We start from the raw sequence: 23,083 nt of genomic DNA, 5'->3' as shown, positions 1-23,083 counted from the left end.
ACCACAAACCACAGGAAGAGAGTCTGAGAATGTGAGACGAACGAGTGAATCAAAGTTACGTCAGCTTATTACCCCCAAAATATTTTTGGCCTAAAATGTAAAAAAAGCATCAGTTTGAAAAAACAACGACAGCCACGGAAACATTTATAGAACAAAAAGAAAAAACTCTGATCTGATGAGGTCTATGAGGATAGATTTTTTTTCTTCTTAAATACAAGGCTCTTGTTTTGTTAGGCTTGAGACCATTTCATTACCTCATATGATGGCAATGATGCCATAGATTATCCTCTCTTTTCTTGCCCAAAAGAATCTGTGTTTTCCACATTCTTGAGTGTTTAGATAATAGAGAGAAGTGGGCCATCAGACTGAGGAAAGGAGATTTAAACAGCTTTGTTTATGTTAACCAAAGAGGCGACACATTACTGAGAAAAATTCAAAGCTTTCGTAAAATCTGTTGTCGCCTAGCAGAGTATTTGTTCAACCACCTGCACACAGAGAAGTTTGGCAAAAGGACAGTGAGAAGAATATGCTGGTTGACAACCCCACAGAAAGACTTGAAAATAGCTGTAGAGTTGCTATAAAGGGATTTATCAATGTTTGATGTTAAAGCTTGGGTCGTTTGGAGCCTCATTTAAAAGCCATTACACTAACTACCGTTTTATGACTAAACCAGGTGCAAACTTTAACTCCAGGCAAACTAAGATGGACTGAGGCTTAATAGTGTCTAAGGCACATGTGGACACACATATAATCACTCAGAGAAAGGGAGGAGGTCGCCTAAGCATGAACCCTCACAAGCTGAAGTCTGTAAATTAAATCCCACACACCTGGCACTGCTTAGATATACAGCTAGACCACGTCAAAATACACATATTCAGAAACAGAAGCTCGGGTTGGGTCAGTGCACGACCTGAACTGTATTAAAGCTCATATGAAGTCACATGGCCTCTAATGTTTCCTTCATGCAGGTGTCTTCAAAGCAAGGGGGGCATATTTTACAAAAGCTCTACTTTACAAAATTCATAAGTACACTAAGGTATAGGGTTTTACTGCTGAACTTGCCCTCGAGGTTGTGCTGATGCAGTTAAAAATGTGGCAGGATTCAGCATGCTCATGCAGTACATAACATCAAATAAGGGAATCAGAAGATCAGGCTCAGGAGTCTGAAAGAGGCTATGCTGACTGTGTGTGTGTGTGTGCTTGTGAGTGGTTGCATGGCACACAATGGACTCATTTACATGAATGATAGCACAAGTACAAAATAAGTAAGTAGGTAATTACCTCACTGTTTATAATTTGAGAAAATTTTGTAGAAGTATGCAAAGTCACAATCAGCATATAAAATAGGCATTTCCCACTTTGTAGGTGTCCACGTCACACTGGGTGAAACCATATCCTTGCTGACACCAGTACGGAAACCACTCCACTATAGGTTCCATATGTTCTTGAGAATAAGAGCAAACATATGTCTGCGAGATTTGGACATGTTTCACTCTGTAACTTTGCATGAATGCTTACGAGCACTAAAGGAAATCTCAGTTCTGGCTAGACACCGCAACACTTTGAACTGTGCAAATCACAGTGATGAGAGCAGAGGAGGTCTAGTGGGTTCATTTGCTCCAGGGGAGAGATCTGACAGCATAATATGGTTCATTTCGCTTTTACTTGAAGTATTTACATGGTGCTCAAGATGTTTCTGTTCTTTTAAGGCTGGTAGCTACTTTGGGGTTGAGCCAACCTCTTGGCCAATATGTGCTGGAATATGCCATACTTGTGCTATCTGACCCTGAGTATAACAGGAGATGTAAAAAATGGATCAAGTCCTCAAGCTTCATTTTTTTATAACCATCTATCTGCCCCTAACATTGTCCCTGACCCTTTCCACATTTCCCCCAACACCGTGCCTGTGTTGTTACTGTTACGGCTCTCATGCCAGTTTTGCCTTTTGCCTTTGGAGAAGCAATCTACATTTTGATTGAATCAACAAGCAACATTATGTAGCATTATGTATCAAAAGCTGGGGTAAAAAAGACAGGGAAAAAAAATCATGGCAAAAAGAATCTGCAGGTCATTGGCGAATTAACCATGGTGGCCCCTCCCAGAGCCACTGACATCAGTGTTTCCAACTTTGGGCTCACCCGTTTGATGATAACGTGCAGGTGCTAGCAGTGCATGGAAATGGTTTCACTGAATAGAGGTCACTTTACTTCCTGTTTGCCTTTCATGCCAATTATTAGACCTATTAAAAGAACTACTTCACTAGAACATAAATGTGTCATTTAGGGGCATTTGCTAAAACTACTCATTCTCCTAGTCTCAATCTAATTTCAGATGAATAGCTTCTTTGCCATTGTAGAGGTCATTTTGACAAAAAGCGATAACACGTGACACTAATATGCCTATAGGAATTATGCTGTATATCTCAGGTTATTATCGTTTACCCTTCTTTATATGGTGGAGTAGCACAATTCTCCCTGTTCAGGAACCAGATGCTTCTGGTGTGTTATACTTTCTTTAAGCACGCACCCAAATTGTTGAGTATGACAGCTGCAATAAGTGAGTTAACAGATAATAAAAGCCAGGAAAAACTGGCTAAAGGTAATGTGTCATCTATCCAGATTAAGAACCAAACAGTTATACCTAGATATACGATGCCTTAGCCTAATTTTGTACTGGATTTGAGATATCTGTCCCCCCATAATGGAATAAATATGAGTGGTGTTTCAATTTTGTAGCCTATAGCATTAACAGTGCACATTTAAAACGTTTTTTTCTGGTTCAGAGAGGGCCTTTGTCAGGTGACAACACAAATCAGCACAATCAGTCTGACATTACATGTAACATCTCTGTGTTAGTGGAGAGAACAGACATTTATGCATTTTCCTACAATTTCTGGCTTCTTAGTAAATGCCTGATATATCTGAGGAAATGAAACTAACAAAACTTGTAAAAAAGATTCAAAATGCAATCTGTAAATTCATTGTTTCCTGGAAGATGTGTCACTGCTGATTTATGATGTAAAAACTCTAATTACACTTAAACATAAGTAGTGAGTGTGCTTGGTTTCAGAGCAGGGTTTTAAACAGGGCCAAAAGCCTGTGTCCTTGTTTATATGCCACTGGAGCAAATGTGACTTTTTTAAACAAATCTGAGTGGACTAACCTTAAAACACGGGTTCACTCAGCTGCCTTTAAAATAGCTTGCAGTTGTCTCATACTTACATAGCTGAAGATGCATCATACCTTGTGTCATTAGGGAAACAATAAAGGTTATTGATGATCAGCACTGACTCAAATATGCTGGTTATCCCGTGGGCAAGGCTGTTGCCGAGAAAACAATTACACATCAAAAAAGTAGGCCAAGACAATATGTATCAACACCCAGCCTGGTAAAACTGTGTGTCTATGTGTCCATTTTCCTTGGCTCTTTTCCCATACTACTGCATCTTTAAGCCTGGGAACCCTTTTGGTTACAGGGGAGAGAGATGAAGGAGAATAGATGGCTCCGGAAGGGAGGAGGAAGTGATTCATTTCCTTTTTGCCTGTCTCCAAAGGGCGACACACAGTGTCTTTCCACTGGCAGAGGAGCATGACCTCCACGTCCCCGCAGTGAGCTGTCTTACACCCACGTGGACAAATGCGGACACATACACTTTCATAATGGTTTGAATAACTGCTTTTGTCTATCACCTCTGTTAATTGAGGGATTTCAAATGAAATGTGGGCATCTTCTGCAGAAATATTTACCCAGTGTTACTAATATAAACAGACAAAATAAACAGATCAGTGCAGGCTGCTTTACGGACATTCACAAAATCCAGCATTAGCCCTGTCCAAACCAACACCAGGCAAATTTCCCAGAGAGACTGGTTAAAAATGTTGATCGCCAGTAAAAACAGTTCTATTGTTGCAGGAGAACACATGGAGAATAAAAGACCTGTTTTACCACAATACAGCACTTGTAAAGCTGAGAAAAGTGTCTGAGAGTCTTTTTGAGTCACCTTATCTTCACACAGCGTTTTTTCACCTATTCTAGGATATACACTTACAGTGATATTGATGGCACATTTATAGCTCTACATTTAGCCTCTCAGTAATTTCAGATGTAAGTGGGCAAAAGCAGATTTTAATTTAGTATGCAGGGGTCAGTTTGCAATATCTGAAATGATGGCTGCTTGCTCTGTTGCCTACAAATAATACACAATGTCATGACCAGATTCAGCTACTTTGTTCACTTCTCTGGAGGCAGTGGCCTGTTTTTCAAGGCCCAGGATATCCAGATAGGGGGTAATGAATATCCCGCCAAGACTTTCTATTTCATGCCCTGGCCATTGTTAACAATTGCAGTTTAAATTTTAATATACCTGAATAAAAAGCTCAATCACTTTCACAATATCTTTAGAAGATGACTATCATTGAAAGTAAGGTAGAGTTTGGTAATTTTAACATTTTGTCCTCACTATTCCACCCTTCTGCAAATCACTACCTTATCGTGGTGGAGGGGTTTGTGTGCCCCAGGGATCGCAGGGGCTATGGTGTCCAGGGGCTTCTGCCCCCTGGTTGGGTCTCCCATGGCAAATTGGTCCTGGGTGAGGGACCAGACAAAGACCAATTCAGAAGACCCCTATGAGTAGAACACCAAGGGAACAGTTCACCCTGCCCAGGATAGGGTTACCAGGGCCCTGGGCCTGGAGCCAGGCCTAGGGAGCGTCTGTTGGCCAGGCCTTAGTCTGGAGGAGGTGGCTGGGGAGAGGGAGGTCTGGGCTTCTCTGCTTAGGCTGCTGCCCCTGCAACCCGGCCCTGAATAAGCGGAAGAAGATGGATGGATGGATGAATGGATGGATGGATGGATATTCCTAACACAGACATCACACACCACAACCTTCCTGTGGCCAAGTAGAATTCTCGCACTGGATTACTATACAGAGCTGCAGTGTTAAGGGACTATAGACTGAAGATAAACTGGTAAGAGGCACCTTTAAGCTGCAGAGTCAAAGATAATGCATGGCACTGCATTTGCATTTTATTAAAGCAACCAAATCATTTTTTAATAACTGCTCAGATTAAGCCATAAACTGAAATGTTAAAAAATATGACATACTGCATGGGACATTTGGAACTTTGAAGTTCTTCTGAGGCAGTCTGTGGGGCTCTCTATCAGCCTAAGTAAAGAAATGTCCAACGGGCTTTGGAATCACTTACAGGTATAAGTGAACAAGGGTATGAGAGACTTTTAAAAACCTAAAACTCAATGGGCTTCATCACGCGACATCACGCAGTGCAATCATTAACCTATTTGCTCACAAAGTCCTTCAGACATGTGGATCCATTTTCCAGGCCTTGACCACATCACCCTCTCATTCTCTGTCCCTCTTGCTTTCTCTTTCCCCCCATACTCTCTACACAGGAACAAGTGAGCACAGCACTTTTTCCCCCTCTTTCCGTCCCCCTCTGAAGTTCCAGCTGCTGTAGACAGACTAATGTGTTCCCCAGAGCTGAGGGGCAGACCACAGCCCCAGGAACAGACTGGGCCCTGCTACCAATAAACTCTAGTTTCACATAGAAAACGAGAGAGAAAGAAAAGAGAAGAGATTCATTATACAGTCAGGGAAAACTTAACTTCAAACTTTCTCACTCATAAACAATTGTACCATTGTGGAGTTTTATTGATTATTTTTGGCTGCTTCTATACTGCTGACATTGTAAACAATTAGCTTTTATTTAACTGGAAGAACACTATTGGGACTGGTAAGCAAAGGCAAATGATGACTGATGGAGGGGACGATGGAAGACTTTCAGCAACAAAATAGCTGAAAATTGACTTCTGTAACTTTAAAAAATTAAAATCCCTCAAATCTTTCTGAACACAAAAAATAGAAAGCTTAAACAAGAGAATATTAGCTTTTTCTTACTTACTTACTCTGAAAATTAAAATGATATAGAAATAGCCAACATCACTTTTTTCTTGATTTATTCATAGACAGTGAATAGGCATTGAATTAATCATTCTCTGCCAAATTCAGCTATTAACATCTTCAAAACTAAAAGATTGTGTCATTTTAACGATATGGATTACAGACTGTATATGAAAGATGGATGTAGCTTTTGGATCTGAAAGTCAAACCATTCCTAACGTCCCATAAAAATATTATTTTTAATAGCCAGCAGTGGATGATCCTCTAGTTACAAAAATGTGTGCTTTCAGAGGAGTCTAGGGGAAAACGATCCTTTGGCTACTTAGTCTGTGAGCACAGACTCACCTTTACAGTAAAATGTAGTATAAAGCAGGACATTCAACAGTATGAGTGGGAAGTCTTCTTTGGTTTCATGGTCAGAACTGCCCCTTTACTCATAACATCCAGTTTGAAAACACTAAGATGCTGATGGTTAAATTGCTGTGCTGGAGGCTTCACTAACCTTTGGCTACTATCACAATGACTTATTTGAAGTCTTCATACTCAGACCTCAGATTTTATGTTGACATTACTCTGTCATCTAAAACTGTGGTAATAAAAGAAGACTATTATGAAGTTGAAATATGTGGTTATTACACTGTAGGTGCTATAATTAAACACCCCGAGGTAATTATTCTGCATGGTTTTAATGACCCTTTTAATGCACACCAACTTTGCTTGCCCTCCTGCCCTCACATTATAACAGACTCATCGTCTAATTTTCCATCTAATAACTCTCACTAGTTCCACATACTAAGTTCTGCACATTAATAGAAATCTGAGTTCCAAATGAAAATCTAAATAATGGTGCCTTTGCAAAGTGACCACAGGTCTTCTGGGGCTTCATCGCTGACACATGGTCTGGATAACTCATTCTGGCTTCATATAAAACAAACACTTCATACTCATAGTGCTGAATGTCTTGAATTACAGCAAACCTACTAAAATTACCTGCTTCTTATTTTGCAGGCGATTTTTAGTAAAGCAGGTTTGTTGTTTATCAAGAAAAAGTCTGATGCATCGAAATTTTTCAAATGCATTTGCAGTGAAAGGTTTCTATGATGATGAAGACTCTTAAACGGCCTATATCTTTATGTTACTATATGTTATAAGTACCAGTCATTCCTGAATCTGCACAGGCACTGACCATGTGCTGCAAACAAACAGGGGAAATCCCCTCAATAAAGACCAGACTGTCATCAACAGACTGAACAGGTTTTATCATAGAATGAACAAACACAAAGCACATGTCACTGCTCTTTTCTGCACTCTTTGCTCACATTGTGGACCGAACATGACCTGAATGCTTCAACCTCTTCAGAATTAAGGGTGGTTGGGGGGGTGTCTTTGTAACACACCTCATGCTGCAATCGTGACCAACAACTTTTCAGCTGTGTCACAGAGCCATGAGGGTGAGCTCCCTAATGCAGCTCTGCTATGATTCGCAGTCAATAGGCCGTGGCTCTCTGCCACACATTCCTTCACATGACTGGCTGTGATTAACATGCAACGTGGATCCCTCTGGTCCAGCAGACAGACAAAAACGCAGACAGATAGGGACATTGAGAGAACTGGAGAGAAAATGCAACAAACATATGTGCTGCAAAGCAATGCGTTTTCCTTTAAATATCAACACCGTCCAAAGATTTTTACCTGCCAGGAATAAGTGAGCGTCTCTGCAAATTGGTTGTGAAACGAGCATTGTAGTATCTGTCAGTTGTTTTTGCAGCTTGTTGTGTATGAACACTAACAAGATCTGGACTGACTGCAAGCCAGCTGTGTTTTAAAGACCCATCTGGTTGCACCTGCATGCTCACTTTGCTTCACTTGCACTCTGAGTACGAGGCTAAATTTAGAACACTTTCATTCCAGACTTGAATCGCCAAACCAACATAATATTTTTTAACAGCAGGTTAACGGGAGAATTACAAAACCGTGAGTTAATGTTTTTATTCTGTTGTGCTGGCTGTGAGTTCAGAAAGCTTGGTCAAAAATACCTTTGCAGACTTTCTCACTCCAACTAACTCAGGACTCTTTGGATAAATGCTTATTTGTCAAGCCTTAATTTGGCCAAATGAACTCAGTACAGTACTCGGTGAAACGAATTCAGAGACTTGTACATACATGGTAATAGACACACAAAGGTACGTCTGTAGTTTTGTAAAAGCTGTTTCTCTTTACTGCAGTATGGGACTAGACAAGGAGATGTGGTGGCACATTTATGTACATCAGGGGCATCAAGGGCATGGATACCATGCTAATATAATGGTGGAATAATTGTACAGCATTTTAAAAAAACAAGAATTGGTTTAGATTTTATCCCTACAGTCAAAAGTCAAATATATACATACATACATTTACTTAAATCATTTAATAAGTGATACTGAAGGTTCTGCAGGATCTATTAACTATAAAAGGCCAAGGCCTATTAACTTCTCAGTGATCATGATTCACTGCAGCTGGTAGTTTGTTTTTGTCAAGATAAAAAGGATTTGTTTGACTCAGTGATCAATACTGACCAATACTCAGAACAATGAGAGAGTCCAAGGAATTCAGCAAAGATGTAAGAAGAGGAATTGTAGCTTTACACAAGTTATGAAGGTCTCTTGCAGCCATTTCTAAAATACTGGATATTTCAAGATCATCAGTTCAAATAAATGTATAAGTTAATCAGAATTGTGACAACGTTGCCAAAGTCTGCAAGAAAAGCCAAAGTATCACCCTCAGATGAGAGAAAATTGGTTAAAATGCTTAAAACAACCCAGGAAATACCAAGACACAAGCCTGCCACGAACTGGAAACTACTGCAACATCAGCTTTACTGTACATAGAGAAGAAAGTTTTACACCACCATAGACCAATAGGGGGCTGACCAAGAAAGAAGGCCCTGCAACAACAGTAAGCATGACTGAAATTTGCAGCTGCCAACATGCACTAACCACATGTCTTCTAGAGAAAGATTTTACAGTCAGGCGAGACAAAGACTGATATTTGGCCACAGCAACAAGAGAACAAGAGGTGCAACTTGCTAAGGGAAATTTAACCACATATTAATAGGGGTGTGTGTATATAGTTGAGCCTGTATAATTCTGACCCTGTGTGGATGACAGAAAATCCAAAATAAATTCAAACTTGTGCACCAAATTTAAAGTCATTAAACATGTACATGTACAATCATTGCACCCTAGAAAACAGATAGTTCAAAGAAATCATTAAAAACTTACCATGGCTTACCGTTAAATTTTAGAAAATACTTATATAGCTGAAAATTAGATATTGTTAGAAGTTCAATAACACCCTCAAGCCTGTATGCTAGCTAAGAATTAAAGCCAAAAGGCAATTAGCTTAGATGCGCATAAAGACTGAAAGCATACCTTTGTCTCGTTTGTTTAATCAGTACATAAATAGGAATGTCAAATAACTATAAACAAGTAGTTAAATGCTCATATTATTTCTTGGCGAACAGAAGCCAAGTGCATGCCTGCTTTGAGTCTCTACTGCCAAGTCTTTACACTGAAAACAAAGCTAATCAGCACATCTGGCTCTTGCTTAATGTTTAATGTAGACAGATGTATGGTCTTATTGATCTTCTTATCTCACTCTTGGCAAGAAAGTGAATGAGGACTATTTCCAGTATTTAAAACTATTCCTTTTATGGTGTGCTTGCTTAGATACGAAGCAACAAAAACAAAAGCGAACAAAAAATTGATGGGGTTCACTCACAACACCTCTAACTACCACATCTTCTATATTTTGCAAGACTTCTAGAAGTCTGACACTTTAACTAACCGGTGCATCAATCTTGATGAGGGCGATGTCTGATTTCTCATCCACGTCTTTGATTTTGGCATCATAGGAGGCGCCGCTCTTTAGCTCCACTTTCACTCTGTGTTTATTGGCCACCACGTGGGCATTGGTCACAATTTGGCCATCTTCAGACACAACAAAACCAGAACCACTGGCCACTGCCACTTCACGCTTGGAATAAGTCATCCTGTGGAGGGAAGAAAGAGAGACATTAGGAAAGAGTAGGTTAGACTACTGCTATTCTTTCCTCTCCCCTTTAACAGTTTTTCCAGAATAGTAAAATAAAGCAGTACATGGTGTAATAGAAGTGTTAAATGCAAACCAAAAGAAAACAAAGTTTAAAGCATGTGAGTTTGTACACTAACTATATATATATATAAATAGTAAGAAGGTGAGTATATAAAGCTAAGCTGGAGAGGTGAATAAAACAAAAGACAGATCTAAGTGAAACAAAGACGGAAGAAGGAGAGACAGAAATCTGGAAATCAGAGAGTTTTGACCTTCAAAAAAACCACTTCACAAGTGATGGTGACAGACAGAAGAGAAATGAGACAGATGGAGAATCAAAGTGTCAAAGAACAACCAGAAGCAGAGATTAAAAAGCACAAAAAGCTGGTCGGATGATTTTTAAAAAGAAGATGAAAGACTAAACTTGAGAATAAGGTGCTCTACCAACTGGTGCAGTGTGTTTAAGTACACAGGTAGGTTGTAAATTCTAGGGTTTTTCAGTCTGCCCCTCCCCAGCACCAAGCACAGACACACAGGTACGCGGCTCATACTTGCGGTAAAGTTCAATGTGAACCACAGACGGAGCAATTTTCTCCACCACGTCGGCAATGAAGTTGTACTTGTGCCTCGGGCTGTCTGGATTGTCTTGAGCTGGAAATACATCATGCACACACAAATACACAAATAGGATGTCAGCCTGGTAAAAACAAACTAAAGATGCTTGGAAATACTGCATGATGTAAGAGCTGTGTGAGGATAGAGAACCAACAAATTAAACTACCCTTCATCATAACACATCTGGGAAAAGAACAGATGACAGTTCATCTGCGGTTGAGACTGTCTAGGTCTAGGTCTGACACACATGTACTCACTCATTTACAGAGTCTGGTAATAAACCTTACAAATAAACACTTCACACTGACATTTACCCTTATCTTACCCCATGGTTAAGGGTGAAAACAGAGCAGTTCTAAAACCATCCACAGCTCTTTTGTCAAGTATAACACACAGACAGTGTGACACTGCATGTTAAGGGACTGCCAAAGTCACTGAATCACCCATCCAGCTTTGGCTAAGTCAGGAAATGCTGACTGACTTACCTGCTCATTAAATCCTACCCAAATGACAGTTTAAGCAAGGCTATGAATCAAGACGCCCCCAACCTTTCCCTCTTTGCTTTTCATCCTTCCATCCATAAGCTGTTATTTTGCCACGTACTTTGAACTATTTTGTCTCACAAGAACAATTTTCAGTCATTACTTTCTCCTAGATGACAGAAATTGCACAAGTATCATCCCCTGGATATCAGTGATTGCACTGAAGGGTTAAGGAACAACAAACAGACACTTGAGTTGCAGTTAAGCTAACACCAGCATTTAATGAGCATCATGCTGCTGTATGGAACACCATTAAAAAGTACAGTCCACAAACATTTGACAAACTGCAGGAAGTAAATTCTTCTGTGTGTGGTTGAAGTTTTCGTGGTTGCAGTGAAGCACCAGAATTTGTTTAGCGGGAGTTTGTTAGCTGTGAGCTAGCAACCTTCATTGAAAACTGAAGATAAAAGATGGATACAGATCGGTTCTGTATCTGAAAAAAAATAATGCTAATTCAAAAGTGACTTAAACCAGATCTCTTTTTGGTGGACTTTTGTGGAGGACAACACTGAAAAGTTAATGAAGACATAAAATTAACATTGAGCAGAACTGAGTTTAACGTATCGGAGAGGCCCTTCACTACAGTCCACAACAGTTTCTCATCAGGCCCCTTGGGACGACTAATTACCAACCCCTGCTGGAAAAAGTCATAAGGAAAATTACCTTACTTCTCACTTGGATTAACACTTTCCTGATGAGTATGTGGTTTCCAAGTTGGACCCACCCTTTCCAGCACTTCCAGTTTTAAAAGCTAAAATGCTCTTCAGACACTTCACAATGGTAGGTCAGGAAAAAGTGGGTCAGTGACTTGGTTAGGAACTGTTATGTTTTTAACTGAATCATGAACGCAGAAAGATGCATGCATGCACACCTGCGACAAGTAGCTCACAGTAGTAGTGATTCTGGTAATATTGCTCCTCCCACCTTCCCTCTGCTGAGCTGTAATGTAATTAAAAGTCCTTTACACTGGATGTAGACAGAAAACAGTTCTACATGAATTTACTTGCATTAAGGTTTTTGGATTTTTTGCTCTTGTTATTAAATATTAACAACGGCAGTAAGGTCATGCTTTTTGAAAAGAGACACTGTTGTTGAGGAATATCATTTATTTCTACCGCATTAAAGTGAGGCACCAGTATGTCCAGAACTGGACACCAAAACAGTCTAGATGGATGAACAGTGCTACAGTACGGAGGTAAACATATAAAGTACATTTTGGGGTGAGAATTCCTTCTAGATACACCCTTTGAGCATCATGAATGTTTTCCAAATCAACAATTTTACTAGAAATTTTTTGAGTTTTTGAGTACAGATGTATGTACTGAAATCCATTTCAGTCCATCTAATAATTGTCAAGCTATATCTAAAAAAAATTGAAATGCCCACCTCATAATGTAATGAAAGGACAAACGAGGGGCTCACCAAAGTTAGCAGGTTTCTGGGCATCTGGCGATTAAGATTCCCTGTGCAGAATTTTACTATAATCCATCAAATAGTTGATGATTATTTCTGGGCATATGGTGTACCAAATGCTATTCTTAGAGCTAAAAGCCAGTGGAAGAAAAAAAAACCCAAGTTGCTCATAAATAAATGTAACCACTTTTCTTTCCCAACCCCAACATATATTTTCCTGAACTTTAAATCAAGTATTAAACATTATAAATGCCACACAACTTTCTTGCAATAGTATGAAGAAAAGATGGAAATGTTGGAGTAATTTCCTCCCTGCTAGCTTCAAACCCGGGGGGTTTCGTGGTCAGCTCTGATAGGATTACTGTGAGAGAAAGCAGGGCCCAGTGTCCAGAATCTGTGCTGTTTCTGGAGTGCACAGACAGGCTCCCAGTCTCTTCCACTTCGCCATGTTATAATGAGTGAGGCCTCCTTGCACACATGCGGAAACCAGGAACACTCTGCTGCCACTACAATGCCTGTGTGATGATAGCAGACTTATAGGCCTAGTGGTGGTGATTTGTTAGAGACGGGATGTCATGAATCAGCCATTTTCTCCTGAGTTATATAGTGAGATAGATTATTTCATTGCTTAACTGATCTTACAGCTGAAGCTTAGAAAGACTTTACTGTTGGAAAATTAAGTTGACTTATGAGCGAAACTGAAAAGAAGCTGTCTAGATGCCAAAATGTGACTGATTCATCTTGATATGTGGAGAGAAAGTGGGATTTAAAGGCTTCTGATCACTGTCTCATCTAAGTATTGCTCACGAAAAACCTCTCCACCTACTGAACTGCTGCTATAGTAAGATGGGATCTGTGATTGCAAGGTAATTTTCTAAACAGCTTATGTGTGTGTGTGACATTTATACATTTAATTAGAGTCATTATAAGGAAAGAAAAGAGGACATACTTTTGATGGTGTGAGAAGTGGTGTGCTCAACTTCTTTTGAAAATGGGTTTGTGCCTGGAGTCGTAGAGTACATTATAATAGACTCAGAAACTGCATGCAGTTTCAAAATAACTGCATGCAAATTTAATGAGTATAATTTGCATGCAATTTCACAATTTATGGAGATTACCTATAGGCAATCATTTACAAGCTAATGTAAAAGTAAGCTGTGGGTCACTAATAAACAAGGCAAGGCTTTTTAGTTCAAAAAAAGCAAATTGAACTAGAAATCCAAGTAACATAGTGTTTTTCTCATAGGCAACAAAACCAACATAAACACATATAATATCCATGAAAAACACCTGGTTAAAACATTTCAACAGGATCACCAATAATAGACTGAAAGCAATTTTCATGCAAATTGATCATATAGAGATACAGACTCACTTGCCACTTCATTAGGTACACCTGGGGTAAGAGACTTTGTATGTGGCATAGTCATTGGCATCAAATGGAGTGGTCTGTTTATTTCAGAAACTGCAGAATCTGCTGGGACCATTTGCTAGAAAAAAAAGAAAAAGAAAAAATCCAGTTGTCTGGACAAAAACGTCTTGTTTATGGCAAAGCTCAGAGGAGAATGGCCAGACTACTTTAGGCTGATAGGAAGTCAACAGTAATTCAAATAGCCACTCACTACAAACAGAGTGCGCAGAAGAGCATCTCTGAATGCACAGCACATTGAACCTTGACGTAGCAGACTACAGCAGCAGAAGACCACACCGGGTTCCACTCCTGTCAGCTAAGAATAGGAAACTTGAGGCTACAGTTCAAACTGGCTCTTCAAAATTGGACACTGAAAATTGGAAAAAATGTTCCCTGGTCTGATGACATGTGATTTCAACATGTGGTCAGAATTTGGTGTAAATTCCATGAAATCATGGATCTACCCTGCTTTCTATCAGTAGTTCAGGCTGATGGTTTAATGGTGTGGGGGATATTTTCTAGACACACTTTGGCCCCCTCAGTACCAAGGGCGCATTGTTTAATTGCCACACACTATTTGAGTATTACTGCTGACTATATCCAGCCCTTTATGACCACAGTGTACCCATTTTTGTTCTGGGTGCTTCCGGCGGGATAATGTGCCATGTCACAAAGCTCAAATCACTTCAAAGTGGTTTCTTGAACATGACAATGAGTTCACTGTACTCAAATGGCCTCCACAGTCACTAGATCTCAGTCCAATAGAGCACCTTTGCAATGTGATGCAACATTATTGATGTGCAGCCCACAAATATGCAGCAACTATGTGATGCCAAAAACCGAAGAATGTTTACAACACCTTGTTGAATCTGTGCCACAAAGAGTTTAGGCAGTTCTGAAAGCAAAATGAGGCCCAAGCTTGTACTAACAAGGTGTACCTAATAAAGTGGCTGGTGAGTATATCTGTGTGCACCAAAGACGCAGAAACAACTTTATAGAAAGTAAACTGCAAGTGGACTATTTCACACTTGGTAAATTAAGAAGTGATATATTTGGTGTAATAGCAAGTACACACTCTTGTTACTCAGACTCACCCTGTCAGACACTTAATCTAATTGCTTCAGTTTATAGGAAAGCATTAGCAGAAATAACTACTGACTATAAAAGTAGTATGATAATATGATAAACAGTAATACTGTAAATGTTAATGACTAGCAGCACACCACAAAATATCACTTGAGTTTCAGGGCAATGGCAGACTGAGACTTATGAACACTCTTGTCAGTATCACAGACATTACACTGCTATTCAGCAGATATTTTGGAGATGGCACTTAAGGTTAAAGTAGGGATGGGTCAAGTGAGTTGCATGTAATATAGAGTGGATGTGGTGTTTAGATTTTAAAGCAGTCCAAAAACAAAATTGTTCTCATGTGGGAGGATGGCATTCCTACTAAGCAGTAACTTATCCTGACAGAGAAGCGTATACACACTCTCACGACACAATTTAAATGATATACTGACATAAAAACAGTAATAAACCTGCTTTAAGTTCCTGTGACCTGATGAAGTTAAGATTTCACCCACATGCAAGACATATTGAGAAGTGTTGTAACTGCTAATGAAAGAGCCTAATAAAATTTAAGTATCTATTAACAATAATCAGATGTCTGAAAGAGTTTTTTGGAATCAGTTCAAGCATTAAATGTGGGGAAAACCATTCAAAAACAACATTTATTAAAAGGAACCTAATTTAAAAGTACTCTCCCCTCCCAACATACACACTCAAAGCTCCCCTAACCTCACAACCCCGTACATCCATTACCCCTCCCCACTCAACACACAAGCTACAGATCAGGGCGTCTTATCTTCTTCAGATTTCCCATGCATAGGACCCTTCGTTTTATTGGTTCCTGCAGACTAAAAGACAATTTGTGTTCTCCTAAGAAAAATCCTTAAGAAATGGAAAAACATAGATGTGAACAAAGTGGATTCAGTCCAGCTAGAATTAAGCTAATGCACTAGCAAATCTTTCAGATATGTTAAGAAGGAGGGTCAAAGGAAAGGATCGTTATCAGCATGGACATGCGGTAAGAATGCAAAGAACACAGCCATCAGTTATTCTCTGGCATTTTAGGTTTGTTTTCCTTTAGATCAAAGGCGATTTAACTAACCAAAGGGGAAACTCATATAAGCTCTGAAAGAGACAAACTAAGTTTAGAGTAAATCATTAACTTAAAGATAGAAATGTTTAATAAATTAACTCTTTCTCTTTTCACTCTCACATTGGCATGAGAAAAGTGACGGGAAGGGTGTATAGCCCGTATATAAGGTGTGCCAGGTGGAATACAGGATTAAATGAACCAATCGGTGAAGAGAAAGTCAGGACAGCAGTAAGGTAAGGCACATGAGGTGTGGATGAGTGAAGAAAAGGGTACGTCAAATGGGTTGTTGCCAAAGGATGGTATTGATTGCTTTAAAAAAAAAGCAAATACTATGGTTCCTCTTTGGCCTTAAAAAGTAACTACTACAGCAGAGACTGGAGAATCATGGCAAGCATGCGCCTTAGTACATATGTTATTATAAAATTACTTCCAGTAGGTCATTGATTTTGGCTCACTGTACTTCTTCAGTGATTCAGTACATATGAATGCTAGCTTGCTACAGTGTTAAGACCATGAATCATTTTGTTTCGATGGGGCTTTTTTCCCAGTTATGAAAGCATACATTTGAGCTGTTTATAATACTACAATGACACACTGGCAGCTGTTTCAAATGACTCACTGAGTGATTATAATTAACCCAATTTTTTCCATTCCCAATATTGATTCAATTTACCCTATTTTAATCCAGTGAAGTTAATTTTTTCCATTGTGAACTCCATCTGAGGTTGAAAGCACACAATACAACCAGAAACACACACACTGAGTTAGTAACAGGGCAGTTAGAGCAGCATGGAGAACCCATTCAAAACCATGTCACATTTTATTGTTAGAAAAATGATGTATGTCGATCAGTACAGCAACTGCAAGAGCAGGTTTTAACCCTTTAAAGGACATTGAACCAATGCAATATTCAGTACAGTGTTTAATAACACTTATCATGGCCCATAGACAAGAATGGAGGTACAGTAATTTGGTGTGGTGCAAAAGCATCACATTTCTGTAATTAGTGCAATTTAGGCAATTCAGACATACACATGTGTTTTCATGTTGCAGTCAGTATTAGATGACATTAAAAAGAGGCTGAGCACGGAAGAGGCTGCAGCAAATATAGTTTAGCAGAGAGAGGAATGAAGGAAGCAGGAGAATTACAGACATCAAACAGGAAAAAGAACAGATGAGAAAAGCAGACAGGCAGACATTCAGAACCAAAAGCAGACACTGACAAGTAGAACAACAATAACAAAAGTCGCATGCATGTGCCCAAAAATTATGTTTTAATATCATGAGTGGCTGAGACAAGTTGCCGAAGAATGTGCGTATTCAGCAGATGTCACTCGCTGGAGTCACAGAGTACATTCTGCAACATCAGCTCTGAATTAAGAATAAGAACAGAGAAGACATTAAACTGTCTTAGAAATGAACTTTTAAAGCAAGATTGGAATATTGTATATGAACAAACAGAAGTTAATAAAGCTTATGAAGGATTTTTAAGAACATTTAACACATTACTTGATAAAAACTGCCCAGTAATTGAAATCAACAGGAAACATAACTATGCAGGAAGACCATGGATGACTAAAGGACTACAAAATGCCAGCAAAAAAAAGAATACCCTATATCGAGAATTCATAAAAAAGAGAACAATAGAAACTGAAAGGAAGTATAAAACTTACAAAAATAAATTAACTAATATAATGAGATCCTGTAAAAGAGAGTATTACATTAAAAGGTTAGAACACAATAAAGATAACACAAGAGATATATGGAATGTATTAAACAGTATAATCAAGAATGAATCAAGGAATAACGATTACCCTGGGTACTTTATAGAAGGGACAAGAAGTATTAATAACATGGAAGAGATAGTAAATGGCTTTAATAAATTCTTCGTAAACATAGGGCCAAAACTGGCAGAAGAAATAAAGGTTGATGGAATAGAAAGGGACACTGGTGAAAATATTGAAAGGAATAGAAGCTCAATGTTTTTAAGAGCAGTGGAAGAGAAAGAAATTTATGACATAGTTAGAGGACTTAAGAACAAAACCAGTACAGATTGGAATGATATTGATATGGTAACAGTAAAGACAGTTATTGATGGTATTGTAAAACCATTAAAACATATATTCAACTTGTCGTTTCAAAAAGGGGTTTTTCCACAAAAAATGAAAGTTGCTAAAGTTATTCCCATTTACAAAACCGGTGAAAGGCATCATTTTACAAACTATAGACCAGTGTCAATACTCTCCCAGTTCTCTAAGATACTGGAAAAACTTTTCATAAAAAGATTTGACAGTTTTGTGGAAAAATATGAATTACTGACAGATAGTCAGTATGGGTTCAGAAGCAACAGATCAACAGCTTTGGCATTGATAGATTTAATGGAAAAGATAACGGAATGTATGGATAATAAGAGGTTTGCGCTCAGCGTTTTCTTAGATCTAAAGAAGGCGTTTGATACTGTTAATCATGAAATTCTATTAAAAAAACTGGAAAGGTACGGGTTTAGGGGAGTGGTTTTGGAATGGTTAAAAAGCTATGTAGGGAATAGGCAACAATATGTACAAATAAATGAATATAAATCTAATTTGATGGATATAGCTTGTGGAGTACCCCAAGGTTCAGTACTGGGTCCAAAAATGTTTATTATGTACTTAAATGATATCTGCAGAGTATCGCAGATTTTAAAGTTTGTAATATTTGCAGATGACACAAATATAATGTGTTCAGGTGTGGAATTGCCACAGGTTTTGGAGATGATCACACAGGAATTAACAATATTAAAGAAGTGGTTTGATATAAATAAATTATCATTGAATCTAGATAAAACCAAATTTATGTTTTTTGGAAACCAAAAGAAAAACATCAAAATAGAGATATGTGTTGACAATGTATATTTAGAAAGGGTAAATGAAATAAAATTTCTTGGTGTGATCATTGACCACAAGCTCTGTTGGAAGCCACACATTACTTATGTTCGGGGGAAATTGGCACGGGGCATTGCCGTCCTGGGGAAAGCAAAGCATATGTTGGATCAGAAAGCACTGCACATTTTATACTGTGCTTTACTACTGCCATATATGAGCTACTGTGTAGAGGTCTGGGGAAACACATACAAAAGTAACACACAAACAATAACTATAATACAGAAAAGGGCCATTAGATTAATAAATAACGTGGGGTACAGGGACCATACAAATGCACTCTTTGTCAAAATGAAAACTATTAAATTCCAAGACTTGGTGAAGCTTAAAACAGCGCAAATAATGTATAAAGTAAGAAATAAATTGCTTCCAAAAGAAATCTGTAAATTGTTCATAGAAAGAGAAGGTGGGTATAACTTAAGAGGGAAATGGAATTTAAAAATACAAAGTGCTAGAACAACTTTAAGAACTATGTCTATCTCAATTGCAGGAGTTAAATTATGGAACAGTCTAACAGAAGAAATAAAAGAAAGTAAAAACATAAATCAGTTTAAAATAAAATATAAAAACCTAATTTTAAATAACTATAAGAATGAAGAAAACGGGGTTAACCCAGGACGGTAATGTTGCTGGTAATGGTGTTGTGGTTTTTTTGGGGGTTTTTTTTGTTTGTTTTTTTGGTTTGTTTGTTTTTCCATAACTTGTGTATCTGCAAATATACTCATTCTGTATTTTTCATATGAAAGAAACTATACTGTGGTGGGGCTTGCTTATTTCTTGTTTTTGATTTATTTACGTTTTATGTTGTTTTGCTTTTTTTTTACTTTTGTTTCATATGTTGTGTGTTCAATTTAAGACTAAAAGAAAATTAAATGAATGAGAGGTAAAACTTGAGGGGGTAGGGACAAATAAGTAAATACTTCTGCCTACTCCTTTTCAAACAAATAATGAAATGATATTTTGTAATGATTGTGAAGGCACATGTTTGAAATGTTTGAAATAAAAATGAACTGAACTGAACTGAACTGAAAATTAAAGAGCAGCGCAAACTGTGTCGGGTTTTCAACTGGATAAAAGTCTAAACAGATTGTAAGAAAGTATTGTCAGCCTCATCTTCACGTTCACACCTTCATGCAACCCCTCGTCACAGTTTGAGAGGCACCAAGTGATTCAGTTCTGATCTCCAATACTCTTCAGCACTTTTCCTGTCAGTCTGTGTCACATTAATGCTTTTAAACTGCACTTTTAAAAAAAATAATTAGATCATTTTTAACAACTATGACACCAAGGTCACGGTCAAATTTTGGCCTAGTTTTTTTCTTTTTTTCCCCCAAAATGAGCTACGCCTTTACTGTCCAGACACAAAATGACATCATGCAACTAAACTCACACAGTTTTTCTTAACATGAGGCCAGGTTGCGGTGTATTTCAAGGCACTCAGAGGGGTTTAAGTTTCTTTTCAGTGTCAGCTCTTGACATTCTGAGTCAACAGACCTGTTCACAATTTATGTTAAAGTTGACATTTTTTTTAAATATATGCTACAGACTCTTAGTCAGCACCAGCCTGGACAGGGACACATCTAATGCACGAAATGAAATGCAACTTCCAGCTTTGGAAATTCTCACAGGGTGTCTTGGAAAATCAATAGCACTCACCACAGTCTTGCTCAGTTTCAGACATGGTTAGCTGCTCGGGAATGACTTAACCATTTAAGCTGCTTACATGACTGACAAACAAATGTGGCGATGCAGTCTGCCCTTCCACTGTGCCCACATGGTTTTTGATGTACATGTAAAACTTTCCCGAAAATATGGGTTGCTAATTTTGTGTTTTCCTCAATGCCTCCCGCCTGTTTTAAACAGTCTTCAACAGAGGTGGAATTTTGGCTTTGAATCAGTGCCAGGAATTCCTTCGTGTGACTGTTAAGTGTGATTTATGAGTGACAACACAGACCAGGAGTGAAAGACACTTCCACAGTCAAAAAGAGAAGAGAGGAAGAAGCTGGGGTGGGGGGGCTGTGACAGGGGGAATTCAGTTAAGTTTCTTGAGGTAAGTTATAGATCTTTGATTCAACAGGTGTTGAACCTTGTCATTCAAGTGTCTTTAAGTGCACATATGTTGCCAAATTTGAAAAAAAAAAAAAAAAGTACGTACACAGTAACAGTAAAACTCATAAAGGACACAATGTTTTTACCACCTGCAGCATCACTAGTGATTGTTTTTTCATTCCTGGATGTTTTATGTCATGCATAGGTTGTAAACAATTACACTACTAATGATGATATATGACTCATTGATTCATTCTGTACAGAATGTGCATTCTCATTTAGGCTGTACTGTTTCACAGAGCAGCAGATGTGAAGACTGAAGTCCCATTATAAGTGAGCTTCACTGATTAGGAAGAAATACCTGTCACATGACACTATGACAAAATGCAGGTCCATACTAAAACACTTACATATATCATTATAAATATATCTCCAGTTATATTTAATAACAGTTTATATCACACATATCAGGCTTTGACATTCCATTCTATTCAGCTAATGCACATTTTTCAGGCAAAGACCACATGGCATAAAGGAATCAACCAGATTATAGTCATGTGACTGCTGGTCATGCATGCCAGAGTAATCCTAAGGTTCACATCAAGCTTTACAACGGGGCATAACTCGTGGCTTCATTCAGCCATGGGGGGAAAAAGAAAACAAAACAAAAGAAAAGCCCTCTCTGATCAAGTCTAATTGTAATGCAGGATCAAGGGGGAAACCCACTTGAATGGCTGCTTTTGTGGTTCCAGACACATGGGGATTGTGTGCCACTGAATGCAACGCTGAGCTACAACATCTGTGCGACCTTGAGACAATAAATGCCCAGTGAGTAATGGTGGGGTCACGTTCAAGAGCAAGTTGTAAATAATGAAGGTAAAACGGCCAAAAAATGACACCATATTACAGAAAATGTGCAACGATTGATTTCAGCTGCAAAACTAATGTTTTTGGCCCACAACGCTCAAAAGAGAGTAGCCTATTCGTGATTCTTGACACTACTACTGTAATCAATTAACTTTAAACGTCGAATCTACTCCCTCCCATTTATTATCAATATCTCAGTGTATTTTGGGTTAAGGGTGTCTTGATCAAAACAGTTTGAGTTCTACCTTTCCCGCAGGCTCCCCGCTGAATGAAAAGAACAGGTGGCTGTTGCAATTTCTGCGCCCGTCGGCTGACCCTCTTCAGCTCGCAGATATTCCGGTAGGACACCCCATCGCTTCCACAAACCGCTTCGGTGGTTTTGCACACGCAAATCCCACTCTTGCTTCTCCTCCTCACCGTCACAGTGTATGCAATCCCGCCGGAGACCGAGCACTCCAGCTCCTCTCCGCACACCGGGTCGCCGAGTTTCCCACTGCCGCCGCAGGCTTCGCCTTCACCGGAGGCGCACACCGGGCAGCAGTGGCAGGCGTCGAGGGTTTGTCCTGTCGGACAGTCCGCTGGTAGCCGAGGACACATCGACTTATCACACCGGGGAGGACATCCGACAACATACCGGCTGGAGATTTGCGCATCCGCCGGCACGGTTGCAAAGAATGCGATTACGCACAACAGCAACCAAAACATGTTTCAGACTGAAAAAGAAGCTCCCCTAAAAAGTCACCAGAAAGTTTTAAAGAGTTCCAAAAGTTCGCTCTGTGCTAGCAGTGTTATGGGATGACAGAACTCAGTGCTGAGGGGGGAGTCTTCCCAGCTGGAGAGGCATTTAACAGAAACTCCACTGCGTAACCAATTACGCGATTTTACGTTTTTGCTGGCACCGCATCAGACGTGCAACTCACTTTCTAGATAATAACAACAAGCAGGGTGATTGGTGGCTTTACGTGACGTACTGAATGGAAGAGTTCAATTACTGATATGTCTCCAAAAGTGTGAAGATAAATAATCAGAGGAAAGAGCAGAAAACTGCCATGACTGGTGGGAGGAAGTGATTTTAAATATAGTTTTATTTCAGCCTATTACAAAACTTAAAAT

General features: G+C 39.0%; 1 protein-coding gene across 1 annotated transcript in view; it reads right to left on the bottom strand.

Annotated features, from left to right (window-relative positions):
* Nucleotides 1-22,861, bottom strand: part of LOC100711526 (serine protease HTRA1A) — a 30,541-nt gene extending 7,680 nt beyond the window's left edge. The window contains exons 1-3 of the mRNA XM_005474300.3: nt 22,216-22,861; nt 10,540-10,639; nt 9,743-9,947 (exon numbers count right to left, since the gene is read on the bottom strand). Of these exons, the coding sequence (XP_005474357.1) occupies nt 9,743-9,947; nt 10,540-10,639; nt 22,216-22,675 (765 nt within the window). The 5' untranslated portion in view covers nt 22,676-22,861. The remainder of the gene's footprint in view (nt 1-9,742; nt 9,948-10,539; nt 10,640-22,215) is intronic.
* Nucleotides 22,862-23,083: the final 222 nt, after the last annotated feature.

This window comes from Oreochromis niloticus, linkage group LG13 (assembly GCF_001858045.2).
Source record: "Oreochromis niloticus isolate F11D_XX linkage group LG13, O_niloticus_UMD_NMBU, whole genome shotgun sequence".
Lineage (NCBI taxonomy): Eukaryota > Metazoa > Chordata > Actinopteri > Cichliformes > Cichlidae > Oreochromis > Oreochromis niloticus.
This window is presented reverse-complemented; position numbering and strand designations above follow the sequence as displayed.